Below are 18189 nucleotides of genomic sequence, written 5' to 3'. Positions count from 1 at the left end.
AGAGCCTGTGCAGCAACAAAGATCCAGCATAGTCAAAAATAAAATTTTTTTTAAATTACATTTTATATAATATGACAAGCTGATTATATTAGTGTTGTGACAGACAGAGATCAGAGATAATCTGTAGAATACAGAGAGAGAAGCGATCTCTTCCTAGCAGGAATTTGAAACTGGTATTCATGGAGGCCTGGTGTGCTGCAGTCCATAGGGTTGCAAAGAGTCGGACATGACTGAGCGACTGAACTGAACTGAACTGAAGGGAGTTTGGGGCTTCCCAGGTGGCGCTAGTGGTAAAGAATTCACCAGCCAATGCAGGAGGTGCCAGAGATACAGGTCGATCCCTGGGTTGGGACCATTCCCTGGGGTAGGAAATGGCAACCCACTCCAGTATTCTTGCCTGAAAAATTCCATAGATAGAGGTTAGAGGAGCCTGGTGGGTTACAGTCCGTGGAGTTGCATGGAATTGGACACGATTATTCATGCACCCACACACTTTAAGGGGAATTGAGCCACAGTTAGATGGAGAAGTCTAAAATTATCTTTTGAGAACAAGGTAGTGAAGGGGGGGCTATGGTGGGAGCCACAAGGTGGGATGAATGCAAGTGATGTCTGGTCAGTTGATCAACAGCTCTTGAGCGTCTCCTTGGTGCAGAGTTCTGAGTTCAAGGGGAAAAACTAGAGGAATAGACACGAAACCTGAGTTAGAAACTAGTCAGTGAGGAAAAGTAGGCACGCACACACTCTGGTCCCAAAGGGTTGCAGAGACCTGGGGTGATGGGGTCTAGGTAACGTTAACTGGGAACACTTGCCGGGAAAGGCAGGTTGGTTGGAATTCGAGGAGGACCAGAAGCACTTGCTTTGAACCTGTGCTTTCCAGGGGCTAAGTCTTCTCCTGATTTCTCTTTACTGCCAGGATGGCTCTCGTCAAGCACAGTCAAACCTGACTTTCTTGTCGATCCTGAAGGAGCCTTACCAGGAACTGGCATTCATGCGGCCGAAGGACATCTCTAGTAAACTCCCGAGGCTGATCAGCCTCATCCGTATCATCTGGGTCAACTCTCCCCACTACAATACTCGGGAGAGACTGACCTCCCTCTTCCGGAAGGTGTGTGTCTGCAGAGGGTGGGACAGAGGGTGGTGAGGGGGTGGCCATGTTGGTAGCACGCAGATTTCTGGAGAAGGTGGAATTCACTGGGCAGATCTATGGTGAAAAGGTAGTGAACAATGCTGTTCGGGTCAGACAGAGACCACGGGCCCTTTGCCTGCATCATCTACTTTAGTGAGGCTCAGAGTTGGGACCTGGACTGGACACTTTGCTTCCAGATGGATGAAGCCTGGGTGGGAAGAGGGGGACTTTGTGAAGAGGTGTTGATGGAGCACAGGGAGGGGGCCAGGAAGGTCTGACTCCCAGGCTGAGTTGTACAGGAGGGGAAGACCTGCTCTTTCTCATTGCCAAAGATGGACCTTGCAGTGAGTGAGAGGCAGATAGATATAGGAAGGAACACTGGCTTTTGAGGAGCAGAACCCAGCATATTTCATTGGGGGAGGGGCAAAGAGTGGGGAAAGGGTGCTGAGCTGAGCACTGGCTGGAAATGAGGTGGGCAAATGAGGTGGAACCCAGAGGCGCTGCCGCACCAGCAGTGGAGGACCAGGGACGAGAGGAGCCGTGGGTATCAAGAAGTAAGAGCCCGAGACCTGAGTCGTGGTCTTGGGGGCTCCAAGAGAGGGTCGGTGCAACTAAGGCTGCAAACTGAGATTGTCGGGACTCCTCCCGCAGATGAGCAATGAGATCATTCGCCTGTGCTGCCATGCCATCTCCCTGGACCGCATCTTTGAGGGCTACGTCATCTCTAGCAAGGAGGACCTACAAGGCTGCATCTCTTGCTGTCACGCCTGGAAGGACCACTACCTTCGGGCTGTGCAGACACATACCCAGTACGACATATCTGGACATCCTGTGTGTTACCACTTGTCCCTCCTGGAGCGGGGAGATTTTGATCTCTTCTGCTTGTACTTTAAGGCTGTGGACTGTATTTTTTTTTCTAGAGTTTTTACATGGTCCGAGTTTTCTCTCTGGATGCAGATATTCTAGCTCTCAGTCCTAGGTCCTCCTAACTCGAAGTAACCTCCCCTCCCTCAACCCAGGAATCCCTCCTGGTCTTTTCCTCCTTCCTTGGCTCTAAAGTCTAAAATTTCATTGTGTGTAAACTTTCTCTTCTGGAGGAGGAGATGGCAACCCACTCCAGTATTCTTGCCTGGGAAATCCCATGGACAGAGGAGCCTAGAGGGCCACAGTCCATGTGGTTGCAAGAGCCAGACACGACTTAGAGACTAAACCACCACCACCACCACCACCACCACCAAACTCTTTCTTAGAACCAAGATGTTTTCTTTTTCTCTCTGGCTCTCCTCATCTTGTGTTTCTTTACTTGGCATTCAGAAAAACTGTTTCTTGGGGTCTCCTTTTCTCAGGCTCCCTTTGAACCAGAACTCCTGGTTCTAGCCTGGCCTGGGGAGGTAAATGCCTCATGTTCCCACTTCCAACTGGTCAGTCTTTCTCACGACAGGTTCTCCACCCGGGGCTGGATCCTAGACCAGACCAGCATATTTGCCCAGGTCGATGCCTTTGTACAACGCTGCAAGGACCTCATCGAGGTAGGAAGACTGTCAGGGAGACTGAGAGCCTACAGCAGATGCTCCAGAATCCTGGCCCAGGGGCTGGGGGAGCTGGGGCTGGGGGTGAGGCTACACACAAAACTTGCCTCTTTGGTTCTTATCATATGGCTGTGCACCTAGCCACCATGCTGTGCTAAGAGACTCTTGCCTGTTATCACTGCCTCATTTCAGTTCAGTTCAATTCATTCGCTCAGTTGTGTCCGCCTCTTTGCAACCCCATGGACTGTAGCACGCCAGGCTTCCCTGTCCATCACCAACTCCTGGAGCTTGCTCAAACTCACGTCCATCTAGTCAGTGATGCCATCCAACCATCTCATCCTCTGTCATCCCCTTCTCCTCCTGCCTTTAATCTTCTCCAGCATCAGGGTCTTTGCCAATGAGTCAGTTCTTCACATCAGGTGGACAAAGTATTGGAGTTTCAGCTTCAGCATCGGTCCTTCCAATGAATATTCAGGACTGATCTCCTTTAGGATGGACTGGTTGGATCTCCTTGCTGTCCAAGGGACTCTCAAGAGTCTTCTTCAACACCACAGTTCAAAAGCATCAGTTCTTCAGTGCTCAGCTTTCTTTATGGTACAACTCTCACATCCATACACAACTACTGGAAAAACCACAGCTTTGACTAGATGGACCTTTGTTGGCAAAGTAATGTCTCTGCTGTTTAATATCCTGTCTAGGTTTGTCATAGTTTTTATTCCAAGGAGCAAATGTCTTTTAATTTCATGGCTGCATTCACCATCTGCAGTGATTTTGGAGCCTAAGAAAATAAAGTCTCTCACTGTTTCCATTGTTTCCCCATTTATTTGCCATGAAGTGATGGGACCAGATGCTACGAGCTTCGTTTTTTGAATGTGAGTTTTAAGCCAACTTTTTCACTTGTCTCTTTCATTTTCATCAAGAGGCTCTTTAGTTCTTCGCTTTCTGCCATAAGGGTGGTGTCATCTGTGTATCTGAGGTTATTGATATTTCTCCTGGCAATCTTGATTCCAGCTTGTGCTCATCCAGGCCAACATTTCACATGATGTACTCTGCATGTAAGTTGAATAAGCAGGGTGACAATATACAGCCTTGATGTACTCCTTTTCCTATTTGGAACCAGTCTCTTGTTCCATGTACAGTTCTAACTGTTGCTTCTTGACTTGCATACAGATTTCTCAGGAGGCCGGTAAGGTGATTTGTATTCCCATCTCTTTAAGAATTTTCCACAGTTTGTTGCTTTGGCATAGTTAATAAAGCAGAAGTAGATGTTTTTCTGAAACTCTCTTGCTTTTTCGATGATCCAGTGGATGTTGGCAATTTGATCTCTGGTTCCTCTGCCTTTTCTAAATCCACCTTGAACATCTGGAAGTTCTCAGTTCATGTACTTTTGGAGCCTGACTTGGAGAATTTTGAGCATTACTTTGCTAGTGAGATGAGTGCAATTGTGCGGTAGTTTGCGCATTCTTTGGCATTGCCTTTCTTTGGGATTGGAATGAAAACTGACCTTTTCCAGTCCTGTGGCCACTGCTGAGTTTTCCAAATTTGCTGGCATATCGAGTGCAGCACTTTCACAGCATCATCTTTTAGGATTTGAGATAGCTCAATTGGAATTCCATCACATCCACTAGCTTTGTTCATAGTGATACTTCCTAAGGCTCACTTGACTTCTCATTCCAGGATGCCTGGCTCTAGGTGAGTGATCATACCATTGTGGTTATCTGGGTCATGAAGATCTTTTCTGTATAGTTCTTCTGTATATTCTTGCCACCTCTTCTTAATATCTTCTGCTTCTGTTAGGTTCATACCATTTCTAGTCTTTATTGTGCCCATCTTTGCATGAAATGTTCCCTTGGTATCTCTAATTTTTCTTGAGGAGATCTCTAGTCTTTCCCATTCTATTGTTTTCCTCTATTTCTTTGCATTGATCACTGAGGAAGGCTTTCTTATCTCTCCTTGCTATTCTTTGGAACTCTGCATTCACAGGGGTATATTTTTCCTTTTCTCCTTTGTCTTTAGCTTCTCTTCTTTTCTCAACTATTTGTAAGGCCTCCTCAGACAACCATTTTGCCTTTTTGCATTTCTTTTTCTTGGGGATGGTCTTGATCCCTGCCTCCTGTACAGTGTCACGGACCTCGGTCCATAGTTCTTCAGGCACTCTGTCTGTCAGATCTAATCCCTTGAATCTATTTGTCACTTCCACTGTATAATAATAAGGGATTTGATTTAGGTCATACCTGAATGGTCTAGTGGTTTTCCCTGCTTTCTTCAATTTAAGTCTGAATTTGGCAATAAAGAGTTCATGATCTGAGCCACAGTTAGCTCCCAGTCTTGTTTTTGCTGACAGTATAGAGCTTCTCCATCTTCAGTTGCAAAGAATACAATCAATCTGATTTTGGTATTGACCATCTGGTGATGTCCATGTGTAGAGTCATCTCTTGTGTTGTTGGAAGAGAGTGTTTGCTATGGCCAGTGCATTCTGTTGGCAAAACTCTTATTAGCCTTTGCCCTGCTTCATTTTGTACTCCAAGGCCAAATTTTTTTTCATATTTCATTGTGCAGCTAAAATTCACCCCAGAAGCCCCTTGCATCTGGTGGGTCCTCCTTAGTTTTTTAGCCATTTTAAGCTAAACCAGTAGTGAGGGACAGGGAAGCCTGGCCTGCTGCAGTCCCTGAGTCGTAAAGAGTGGGACATGACTTAGCAATTGAACAACCACAACACAAGCTAAACCAAAGAACTTGGGACAGGAAGACTCAGACAGGAGGGCAGGAAGCCTCATGCTGACTTCTTTGCAGGTATGTGACTGTCAGTACCATTTTGCCCGCTGGGAAGATGGAAAGCAAGGACCCCTCCCCTGCTTCTTCGGTGCCCAGGGGCCCCAGATAACACGGAACTTGCTGGAGATTGAGGACATCTTTCACAAAAACCTGCATGTGCTACGAGCTGTCCGCGGGGGCATCCTGGATGTCAAGAACACCTCTTGGCATGAAGACTACAATAGGTGAGAGGGTCACAGACCACCCCCTCCATAGACAGGGAAGGGGTGCAGGGGAGACCAGAGCGGAGTGTGGGGGCAGCAGGTCAGAAATAGGGGGCGAGCAGGGGAAGCGCACGGTGGCTGCTCAGATGTAGGGTGCCACAGCCAGCCTTTCTGGCCTTGGATCCCGGTTCTGCCACAGACTAGTTAACATGACTCTGGACAGATTGCTCTACCAGCCTGGACCTCAGTTTCCTCATCTATAAAATCCGGTTAGCAATACAGCCTACCCCACTGAGTTGTTTTGAGGACTAAATGGATTCCTGTGTGTGACGCACTCAGTGCTGACACTGAGGATCCCCTCCGTACATAAAACATCGGAGTTGCACTCAGGGAGGTTCTTGGGGCCAGGCCACGTCGCCCACCCTTCGACACGCCTCTTAACGGTGCAGGTTCCGGGCTGGAGTCAAGGACCTGGAGGTGATGACTCAGAACTTGATCACTTCGGCCTTCGAGTTAGTCCGTGACGTGGAGCACGGGGTGCTGCTGCTGGATACCTTCCATCGGCTCTCGGCCCGAGAGGTGGGACTGCCCACCAGCTTCCTTCCTCCACCCCTGGTTTGCTTGAGCTTTCCTTCACATCCTCCTGGTCCTTCCAGATACCGTCCAACCTCCATTTGTGCTCTCACCCATGTCCTAAACTGCCAGCGCTTCTTTTCTTCCTCTGTCCCTGCCCGCCCCCTCCCCCTGGTGTCTGGAGGGCTTGGGGAGAGGACTCCCATGGCAGGGGTTTAGCTTTCTTCCAGGATGGGGAGCTGCAGGGACCCCATATCCCTGGTCATGTCATTTACTTCCTCTTCTTCGTCAGGCCATCAAGCGAACATATGACAAGAAGGCCGTGGACCTTTACATGCTGTTCAATAGTGAGCTTGCACTCGTAAACCGTGAGCTGAACAAGAAGTGGCCCTACCTGGAGCCCTACATGGCCCAGTACTCAGGGCAGGCCCACTGGGTGCGCATCCTACGGCGTCGCATCGACAGAGTCATGAACGTAAGCCTGGCCTTTCCTGGAACTTGTTTTCAGTGCCATGACAGAGTTTGCAGGCTGGGCCATAGGCTGGTGGGTGGGAGCCCTGGGGGCCAGTCCAGAGCATCTCCCTGGAGAGATTTCCTGACCTGAGACTAAGTGGGTGCAAGGGGCGTGTCAGAGGAACTGGCCTGTCCTGAGGAAGGGCTCATGCTTGTTTTTGACCTTGTGTCTCTTAAATCCTTCACCTCCTGTAATTGACTTTCTTTTCCCAACTGTTTTCCTCAAGCTGAATGTCTGTACTTCTCTTTCTTATTTTATTTTATTATTGGAGTATGATTGTTTCACAGTGTTGTGTTGGCTTCTACTGTACAGCAAAGTAAATCAGCTATGTGTATCCATATATCCCCTTCCTCTTGGACCTCCCTTCCACACCCGGCCCCCATTCTACCCCTCTAGGTCATCATAGCACACTGAGCTGAGCTCCCTGTGTTACACAGCAGATTCCCACTAGCTACCTATTTTACACACGGTAGTGTATGTATGACAATGTGTGCATGTGTACTTAGTCGCTTAGTTGTGTCCGACTCTTTGTGACCCTGTGGACTGTAGTCCCCCAGGCTCCTCTGTCCATGGGATCTTGCAGGCAAGAATACTTGAGTGGGTTGCCATTTCCTTTTCCAGGGGATCTCCCCCACCCAGGAATCGAATGCATGTCTCCTGGTCTCCTGCATTGGCAGGTGAATTCTTTACCACTGAGCCACCTGGGAAGCCCGTATATGACAATGCTGCTCTCCGAGTTCCTCGCACCTTCCCCTTCCCTGTCTTCATTTTGACTACCTCTTTCGCTGTGCCTGGTCTCTTCCTCTCACCTTTCCTTCTGGCTCCCCCTTCCCTCCCAGTAGTCAAAATTGATCTCCATGGTCTGCCTTACACATATAATCGGGGTGTGTGTGTTGGGGAGTGGAATAGGGCTCTCAGGGCGATGATAACACGGAGGAACATGGCAGGTGGATCCCAGCGTCCCTGGTTCTCCTCCACAGTGTCTTTCCAATGCTCATTTCCTGCCCCACATCGGGACCGGAGAGGAGAGTGTGCACACCTACCAGCAGATGGTTCAGGCCATTGATGAATTGGTGCGAAAAACCTTCCAAGACTGGACAGCCACACTGGACAAGGACTGCATTCGGCGGCTGGACACGCCATTGCTACGAATCAGCCAGGAGAAGGCGGGCATGCTGGACGTGAACTTTGACAAGTAGGAGACCCTGCCCGCCCCTCTCCCCCTCCGCTCGTCCTTTCTATGGCGCCTTTCCCTTCCCCAGCCCTCCTGAGAATTTTAACTCCCGTCTCCTGGTTCCTCCTCTCCATTCCTCTGATTCTCTCTTACCCCGTAATATGTTTCCTCCCACTTCTTAGTCTTAAAAAACAGAACACAACAAAAAAACAACTGATTAAAAATAGAAAATCCGCTGTCACCTACTACACCAGTGATGTAGGTGTCCTGCCACTAGGTGGCCACGGTGTCTCAGGGAAATCATGCCAACCATGAGCCACCGAGGGGGCTTTCCCGAGAGTCAGTGGGGCTCTCAGGTCACACCCTGTCCTATAGTTGTAGAATCATGACATTCTCATATCACCAGGTTTTCAGTTTAACCAGTCTATTCATTAGTTATTCAAAAATATATAGTGAGTGCCTTCCATGTGCTAAGAACCAAGATGGGCACAGGGGATGTGTCCAGTGACGATGTCCTTGCCCCCTGTTGCTCTGTAAGTGAACAGTTATACCCTGGATCCCTGCCTCCTTCCCAGATAAGATACAGAAGAGAGAAATAAAAAGAGGGAACTTGGTAAGGTGGCCTTCTACAGAGATGACAACCCTTCTGATGACAATGTTTTCCTAATAGGAAGGAAGTCACTTTCTTCCTGATAGGTTTGGGCTCCTTGTCATCAGCAAGCCCCTATAGTAAGAGTGGCTTCCCAGGCTTCTAGAACTGGCATTAACTCATGGAATGTCCTTATTTGTTGGGGAAAATGTGGAAGGGGCTTCGCCAGAGAGGGCCTGTGTGGAGATGGACAGAGAGACTGAGTGTGTCTGTCCTGGGAGCCAAAAGCAACCTAACTGGGAGAAGATGACACATGATGTTTGAAGCAAAAAAACCAAAACAGGGAGACAGTGCTGAGTGTCAGGTCAGAGGGGTGAGGGGGAGGCAGTAGTGAGAAGGACAGAGATGAGAAGCCATATGGATCAGGAAGCAGGTGACAAGCAGGGTGTGAAGACCAGAGGGTAAGAGGTTTGAGATAGGCCTTTGACCAGGGAGGGGTGTTGAGATCTGCTTTGATAGGGCTCATGGTTTTTTGAGGTATGGCCAAGCAGGATCCTATAAAATGGCCTCATAAATCAACAATAATATTTATTTTTAATATTTATTTATTTGGTTGCACTGGGTCTTAGTTTTGGTATGCAGCATGTAGGGATCTTTAATTGTGGGATTTAGTTCCCTGACCAGGGATTGAACCCGAGTCTCTTGCGTTGGGAGCATGAAGTTTCAATTACTGGATTGCCAGGGAAATCTCTAAAGTACTTTTTAATATGAATAGTAGCATACTGTTCACACTATGGAGAAGGCAATGGCTCCCCACTCCAGTACTCTTGCCTGGAGAATCCCATGGACGGAGGAGCCTGGTAGGCTGCAGTCCGTGGGGTCGCTAAGAGTCAGACACGGCTCAGCGACTTGACTTTCACTTTTCACTTTCATGTATTGGAGAAGGAAATGGCAACCCACTCCAGTGTTCTTGCCTGGAGAATCCCAGGGACGGGGGAGCCTGGTGGGCTGCCGTCTCTGGGGTCGCACAGAGTCGGACACGACTGAAGCGACTTAGCAGCAGCAGCAGCAGTTCACACTATTCTTTACATCTGAAGTGTTCTCAAAAGATTTATTTGATTTTTTTCTATTATAAAATTCTTGATCCTTTTAGAAAATTTGCAGAATGCATTAAAGTAGAAGGAAGAACAAGATTCCCCCAAAGATAACCACTCTTAAAGATTTGGTTCATGTTCTCCCCATTTCATATGCTTCATATGGTTATTTTTCTTTAATTTTTAGAATCTTTTTTTTTTAATTTAAATTTATTTATTTTAATTGGAGGCTAATTACTTTACTTAAAAATGTATTTATTTGGCTGTGCCTGGTCTTAGGGTCTTAGCTGTGGAACGCTGGGTCTTTAGTTGCAGCATGTGGGATCTAGTTTCCTGACCAGGGGTGGAACCCAGCCCCCTTGTATTGGAAGTGAGGAGTCTTAGGCACTGGGCCACCAGGGAAGTCCCTCTTTTTTTACTTTTTAAATTAAAGAATTTAAATAACAGAAGTAGTGCATGCTCACTGTAAAAGAAAAAAAAAAAGAGAGAGAGATTGATGTATAGAAGAATATAAAGGAAAAAGTGAAAATCCAGCACACAGCTCCACTCCCTAGAGGTAACCATGATTACCATGTAATCAAAAATACACACTGCACACATAAAACAGGATCCCATTATAAACAGCATTTTTTAACTTGCTTTTTTTGAGGTTAACAATATGTGTGGGAGATTTTCCATTCTGTGTGTACAGAACTGCATAATTACTTTTCATGGCTTACAGCTTCCCATGCTTTGACTGTACCATAATTTAATCTATCAACCCTCTACTGGTAGACCTGGAAGTTGCATTGTTTCCACGAGGGTCCTGAGGCTTTCCAGGGGCTTTCACCTGGACTCCCTGAGTCTTGTTCCCTTCTCCTCACCGCGGTGTGTCCACCTGATGTTTGAGCTTAGCACCTGGCCACATAGCCCCAATAAGCTTAGGAGACTGCTTTCTGTCTGCTGTGATCATCTCTTGTCAAGAGACACATTGGATATTTATCTCAAATACCGTTTGCACAATCTTTATGCAGTCTTTTTGGGCCAAATATTTATGGCCTGGGTTTAGCAGAAACCCAAATAATGGCTAAAACACTTCTTCCAGAGAGAAGAGGTACCCCGATCCTTTGGCAGTTGTTGTCTAGAGGGATCTGTTATAAGCTGCTTTACATTTTTGTGGCTTTAAGCTAAAACTACCTCAATCCAGTAAATAATGTATGGGGGAAAAAACAAAAAACCATGATCACAGGGAAGGATTTTGAAAAGTCTGGGCTCATTAAACCAGTAAAGACATCCAAGACAGTTTCAGCTTTTCTAAACCAATTGACTCCTCCAACGAGGAGCAGATAACTTTATCAAGTCTACTTTTTTGTGCTCATGATCTAGATAAGGTCTTGAAATAAGTGTGCTCTTCAAATGCCCTGATTATCCTCAGAATTACCTGGCTCTCCCTCCATTCTGGGAGACTTCCAGTCCCTAACAGCACTGATCTTATCTTACAAAGGGTTTTGTTGTCCCACCTTCTATCCCAAATATTTGAACTCTGAAGTCCAAATTGGCTTTTACCACATTTTACAACCAGACCAGCCTTACAGATTGCACTTAACACAAACATATTCCAGATGGCATCTGTACCCTGGCTGAAAAAAGTTGTGTTATCGCTGTGTAAGTAGCCAACTCCTCTGTGTAGCAGGACTTCTCCAGGGCAGGACAAGGGACACTAGCGTCTGACAGTGTTTTGCGACTGGGACTTCCTCTTCCTCCATTTCTCTCTGGTCTGACAGCATTTTCTCCATCAGGTCAATTCATTCTGGGCTGTCAGCACCAAACCCAGTCAGCCTACTTGCCCTGGCTCCATTGCCTGAGCACTTGTCCAAGGAAACAGAAAATATTTTACAAAAATAATTCCCCAGACTGATTTTTTAAAATTAAATTTTTTTGACCATGCCATGACGAGGCATGTGGGATCTTAATTTCCCAACCAGGGATCCAACCCATGCCCCCTGCATTGGAAGTACAGTGTCTTAACCACTGGACCACCAGGGAAGTCCCAGACTGGTTTTGTTATTTGTTTTTTTTTTTAAGAAATTTTATGTATCAGGAAAATAAATTTGCATTCCAGAAACTTCTTGACAAATTTCTGGCTAAGCCTGAGCATCATTGTGAAAAAAATGTCCTCATAGGGTTTTCGGCTCAGCATCAGGAAGGTGTTTTTCAAATTCATCGTATTGACTGACAAGTTAAAATTTGATAATTTGGCTTAAAGTTATTTTGAAAAGTCTTGTCAAGATGAGGAAGTGAAGAAACAACTTAGTGCACTGTTGGATAGTATCCAAGCGGGCTTACCAAGATGTTGACAGAGTCAAATTCAAGGCCTCCAGCTTGAAGAACATAAGAGAATATGATTCTGTTACTAGAAGTGTTCCCATACGTATTTACACCCCCCCACCCTCCTGGTATAGCTATGATAGAATTTGTGGTTAAACTGACATTCAGTGTTTTACTTAATATGACTCTGTTAGTATTGTTTACTGTGGAGCCAAATCATGTTCAGTTGTTGCAGTTCTCTCCTTGCTTGTATGACACTTGTTTTTTTTTGGAAATAACAATGACCTCACTGTTTTTGTTAGCACACTATTCACTATCATTAATTCTTCCAGACCAACCAATAAAATTCCTTCGGATAATGTTTTCCTTTGCTATCTGACTTATCACGTATGTTATCAATTTTGTGTTCTTAGCGCTATCCCTCCTGGAATTCCCTTGTCCTCTTTCTTCAGTCCACCTGGTTGGTTTTGAGGCCAGGTGTCACTCTGGGACTTCTCTGAGCCTTTTTTGTTATTTGATTCCCCCTTTCCTTTGTCTTCCTCTTTCTTGGTTTATGCTCTTACTTTGGTGGAGTACATTCTTTAGTAGCTTTCCATGGTACATGGGAGGTAAACTTTTTGAATTCTTGCATGATTGACAACAACTGTTTTCTGCCTGACACCTGTTAGTCCTTCATGGGATTCTAGATTGAAAGCAGTTTTCCTTCATTTTGGCTCTCCTTTACATTGGAGGCTTTCCTTAACTGTCCAGTAATCTGCTGTTCATTCCTATTTGAGAGAGCCTTCTTCACTTTGAAGAATTTTGACACAGTTTCAAAAATAACACATACTTCAGTCAAGATTGTCAAGGTGTGAAAAACAGCATTTGTTTGTCCACAGTCTCTTAAAGCACATATCACAAATGAGTGCTTGATAATAATTTCCTTCCTTGGTAGAGTCCTCTCCAGTAAAGGTGGAAAACTTGCACTGTGATGTCATGTCCTATATTGCTACTGTAGTGTTTGCTTAGTAGAACAGACACAAGATATTCTGAAATTTTCACCTCAGTGTTCTTTTAAGATGACATCTTGGTGATATTCAGGATATAAAGCTTCATCAGAGTATCTTGAGATTATGGGGCTTTTTATCCTCTGTGATTAAAAAATGTAATTTCTTTTTTTTTTTCCAAAAAAAGAAGAAAACACACAGATTTACAAAGTCAAATGACTCTTACTCAAGATGTAAAAGTGTTTAAAATATTACATATTTTCTCCTGGCATTTTGTGATTTTTAGTCTTTACATTTGGTTCTTGGATCCATTTTCAGTTTATTTTGATTTAGGGAGAGAAGTGCAGATGCAACTTGAGTTGGTTTTGTGTTTTTTAAAATATATCCCCAGATGGCTAGTCAGTTGACCCAATCTCATTTATTGAACTGCTATCTTTATAGTATAACAAATTCCCAAGTATGTCTGTGTCTATTTTGGGATTCACTATCCTGTTCTGATACGTCTATTTATTCATATGTAGAGACCAAATTGTTTTTATTATTGTCCTCATTACTCTCCTTTTTAGATTTTTTTTCTTGGATATTTTAAATATTTATTTCTCATAAGTACATTGGAATCTCTTTGTTTAGTTCCCCAAGTAGTCCTATTCCTATATTTGGGGGGGAGGGGAACAAGATTGGGTTAAATTTATAGGTTAACTTAAGAAGAATGAACATCTTTAAGATTTTAGTTTTTTCTATCCAAGAATAGCATTTCTTTCTTTCAATTTATTTAAGTCCTGTTCTTTTGTTCATAGATATTTTTCATACATATTAACCGACTAACAAAAAATGTGATAATATATATTAACATCTTTTGGTGATCTCTTAATTTTTGGTATTTGATTTTTGTTGTTTTAATTATCATTGGTTTCTTTTTCTCCATGATAATATTGAACTGGTTATAGTTTTTATATTGGAAAACTTTGATTTTAATAAGTTAATTTTGTACCCAGTCCCTTTTACAACTAATTCCCTTGTTTAAAATAATTTTTTCCTTTTTAAAAATTTGCTTATTAATTTTATTTTTGGCTGCACTAGGTCTTTCGTTGCTTTCTCTAATTGAAGCAAGTTGGGGTACTCTTTGTTGTGTTGTGTGGGCTTCTCTTCCCAGGCCGGGGATCAAATCCACGTCCCCTGCATTGGCAAATGGATTCCTATCCACTGTGCTACCAGGAAGGTCCAGTTTTTCCCTTTTAAAACATTTTTTTAATTATGAAAGATCATATCATACATATAGAAAATTACTTAAAACCTACATGTTCAATGTAATCTATAGGTATAAAATAAACACCCTTGCTACTGTCACCTAGGTCAAGGAAAGAATGTGGCCAGCAGTCCAGAAGCCCTTATACTTATATTTTTCAGTTGAACTACCTGTCAACACTTACAATTCAGAAGACTTTATATAAAAATTCACTTTCTGGCCTCTCTTGAAATCACACCGAGCCCATATCCCATTTGGCAGCAAATGCCTGGAACCCTGGAGCAGTGACTCTTGTAGATGGACCTCTTGCTCTTTCTCCCAACTTTAGGCCAAAACTCAGTTGCAGTTTATCATTGCATTAGAGCTATGCTTGCCTTGGAGTAAGTGGAATTCCTGAACTTTGCTTTTGATGATGAAATCCAAAGGAGCTGGTGCTTGGTTGGGTATTGGAAAGTCGAGGTGAGGGAGGACATGGGTTCTGGCCCAGACAGTGGGGCGGGGCCATTTCTGCACGGATGCAGATGTCCTTGGCTGAGAGAGGCAGCTGAAGCCGCACAGTAGGTAAGGTCATCCAGGGCTAGTGTGCTGGGTGTGCGTGACCTTGAGGGGCTGGCGTGCCAGGGAGCTGTGGGGGAGGTGGATGCTTCGCTGAGTCTCCAGAGTCAGCTGGATGAGATTTCCAAGGGACCCTGGAGAGAAAAGGCTGCTTATCCTGATGGGTGGAGCTGACAAGAGAAGCACCGAGGTTCAGAAGCCAGGGAGGAAGGCAGAGAGGAGGCCACCGGATGTGAAGACTTAGAGGGGAGGGTGAGGCCAAGGAGGTCCTATGAGGAATCCTGGGCAAGCTAGATGGAAGCAGATTTAGGGACTTCCCTGATGGTCCAGTGGCTAACACTCCATCCATGCTCCCAATGCAGGGGGCCCAGGTTCAATCCCTGGCCAGGGAACTAGATGCCACATGCTGCTACTAAGAGTGGCATTCAGCAACTGAAGATCCTGTGTGCCACAAGTAAGACCTGATGCAGCCAAATAAATAAATAATTTAAAAAGTCTTTTAAAAACACAGACTTAGAGGGGAAGGTAGGAGGCAGCTCTCAGGGGACTGAGGAACAGGAAGAAAAGAAAGGAAGGGAATTCAGGAGGCCGATTTTTCACAGAAGGCAGGCTATGAAGAGGGCAAGCAGCGTGGTGCCAGGATGTGGAGTCAGGGTAGGTGGTGTTTTGATTTTGTTTTAAGATTGTAGAAACTTGGCTTATTTAAACATTGATGGAAAGGAACGAGTAGGGTGGGAGTGTAGGCAAGCTGGAAAAGATGGTGTCTGAGGATGCAGAGGGAAGCTGGTTGGGAAGGACTTGACCTTGGATGCCAGGAGGGCCTCTTCTGTAGTAAACGGAAGAAATCATAGGTATGGGGTCAGTTATAAGTTTTAGAGCAGGGAGCATGTGGAGTTCTCCCCGGTGGCTTTCGTATTTCTTTAAGGGAAGAGGTGGGGCTTTCTGCAGAGAGTGAGAGGAGCAGACCAGGTTTGAGAAAGCAGAGGATTTGCAAACAGTCCCTGTGAGAACAGGAGGGCCAGCAGATTGGGGAAACCCCAGGGGTGCAGCTTGAGAGGCCAGCTGGGACCAGAGACCTTGAATGTGCAGCCTGCTAATCTGTGTAGTCGTGTGATCTTCTCCAGCTTTGCTTGGCCACCTTCACATGGCCTCAGCAGAGAAGAGAGTGGACAGAGCCGGGGATGGGGTTTGGTCAGGTGGCTTAGACTAAAGAAGGAGGCGAAAGACTGAGAACTGGTGAGAGAGCAGCGGAAGCGGACAGGGTCCTTGGAGGAGGGGATGGAAGTGGAAGGGGACAAACAGGCAAGAAGAAAGGCCAGGGGTCAGTGACCTGAATGTTCCCATGGGATCAAAGGTCAACTGGGAGGACTTGAGTGCAAGTACTGGGATGGGTGAGGAAGGTGAGCTGGGGAGGGACCATCTGCTTGGAGACTGACCTTAAAGGTGGTGGGACATGAGTTCCAGGGCGTGGCCACTGAGTGGGGAGGAGAAGGTCAGGTCACTGGGTGTGAGGTGGCAAAGGACACTTAGGACAAGGGCCACAGACACAATTAAAAAAAATTTGGAAAGAAACAAGTTAAATGAATTTTAATTTTCAACCCGATATTCCCCATATATTACCTTGCCAATATGTAATCAATGTAAAGAATTGTTCACAGAGAGTTTTCTATTCTCTTTTTCATGCAACATCCTCTTTGCCTTTCATGTTTATGTCTATCTCTATTTTATGAGGGATCTCTGTCATTTATCTTGTATCTTTCTTTTGATTTAAAAATTTTCTGCTTTATTTTTAACTTCCAAGAGCTGTCTTCGTGTCCCTTTTATAGCATCTTGTTTCTGTCTCACGGACACTCTTTGTTTCTTATCTCTCTCTGAGGATGCTTGCTGTGATTCTGTTTGTTTTTTCTTTCGAGGGTGGGCCACCTTTCTGCATCTCCATCCCCTCTCCTTCTCTTCTGGTTGCTTTTTTCTGTTTAAGGAAAGATAGACCCATTTGAATTCAGAGTTCCAAAGAATAGCAAGGAGAGATAAGAAAGGCTTCCTTAGTGATCAATGCAAAGAAATAGAGGAAAACAATAGAATGGGAAAGACTAGAGATCTCTTCAAGAAAATTAGACATAACAAAGGAACATTTCATGCAAAGATGGGCACAATAAAGGACAGAAATGGTATGGACCAAACAGAAGCAGAAGCTATTAAGAAGAGGTGACAAGAATACACAGAAGAACTATACAAAAAAGATCTTTATACTCCAGATAATCATGATGGTATGATCACTCACCTAGAGCCAGAATCCTGGAATGCAAAGTCAAGTGAGCCTTAGGAAGCATCACTACAAACAAAGCTAGTGGAGGTGATGGAATTCCAGTTGAGCTGTTTCAAATCCTGAAAGATGATGCTGTGAAAGTGCTGCACTCAATATGCCAGCAAATTTGGAAAACTCAGCAGTGGCCACAGGACTGGAAAAGGTCCGTTTTCATTCCAATCCAAAAAAAAGGCAATGCCAAAGAATGCTCAAACTACCGCACTATTGCACTCATCTCACATAATGCTCAGATAATGCTCAAAATTCTCCAAGCCAGGCTTCAACAGTACGTGAACCGTGAACTTCCAGATATTCAAGCTGGTTTTAGAAAAGGCAGAGGAACCAGAGATCAAATTGCCAACATCCGTTGGACCATAGATAAAGCAAGAGAGTTCCAGAAAAACATCTATTTCTGCTTTATTGACTATGCCAAAGCCTTTGACTGTGTGGATCACAACAAACTCTGGGAAATTCCTAAAGAGTTGGGAATACCACCTGACCTGCCTCTTGAGAAATCTGTATGCAGGTCAGGAAGCAACAGTTAGAACTGTACATGGAACAACAGACCAGTTCCAAATAGTGAAAGGAGTACATCAAGGCTGTATATTGTCACCCTGCTTATTTAACTTATATGCAGAGTACATCATGAGAAGCGCTGGGCTAGATGAAGCACAAGCTGGAATCAAGATTGCTGGGAGAAATACCAACTCAAATATGCAGATGACACCACCCTTATGGCAGAAAGCGAAGAAGGAACTAAAGAGCCTCTTGATGAAAGGGAAAGAGGAGAGTGAAAAAGTTGGGTTTAAACTCAACATTCAGAAAACTAAGATCATGGCACCTGGTCCATCACTTCATGGCAAATAGATGGGGAAACAATGGAAACAGTGACAGACTTTATTTTGGGGGGCTCCAAAATTGTTAGCCCAAAAATGGTGACTGCAGCCATGAAATTAGAAGACACTTACTCCTTGGAGAAAAGTTATGACCAACCTAGACAATGCAGAGGCATTACTTTGCCAACGAAGGTCCATCTAGTCAAGGCTGTGCTTTTTCCAGTAGTCATGTATGAATGTGCGAGTTGGACTATAAAGAAAGCTGAGCACCTAAGAATTGATGCTTTTGAACTGTGGTGTTGGAGAAGACTCTTGAGAATCCCTTGGACTGCAAGATCCAACCAGTCAGTCCTAAAGGAGATCAGTCCTGAGTTTTC

General features: G+C 45.0%; 1 protein-coding gene across 2 annotated transcripts in view; it reads left to right on the top strand.

Annotated features, from left to right (window-relative positions):
* Nucleotides 1-18189, top strand: part of DNAH2 (dynein axonemal heavy chain 2) — a 109607-nt gene that overhangs the window by 20168 nt on the left and 71250 nt on the right. For both annotated transcript variants that reach the window (XM_055576633.1, XM_055576632.1), the window contains 5 exons: nucleotides 914-1105; nucleotides 5449-5654; nucleotides 6083-6212; nucleotides 6499-6681; nucleotides 7701-7915. In XM_055576633.1, the coding sequence (XP_055432608.1) occupies nucleotides 914-1105; nucleotides 5449-5654; nucleotides 6083-6212; nucleotides 6499-6681; nucleotides 7701-7915 (926 nt within the window). The remainder of the gene's footprint in view (nucleotides 1-913; nucleotides 1106-5448; nucleotides 5655-6082; nucleotides 6213-6498; nucleotides 6682-7700; nucleotides 7916-18189) is intronic.

Source organism: Bubalus kerabau, chromosome 4 (assembly GCF_029407905.1).
Source record: "Bubalus kerabau isolate K-KA32 ecotype Philippines breed swamp buffalo chromosome 4, PCC_UOA_SB_1v2, whole genome shotgun sequence".
NCBI classification, from domain to species: Eukaryota; Metazoa; Chordata; class Mammalia; order Artiodactyla; family Bovidae; genus Bubalus; species Bubalus kerabau.
Note: the sequence above shows the minus strand (reverse complement) of the source record. Positions and strands in the feature narration are given on the sequence as shown.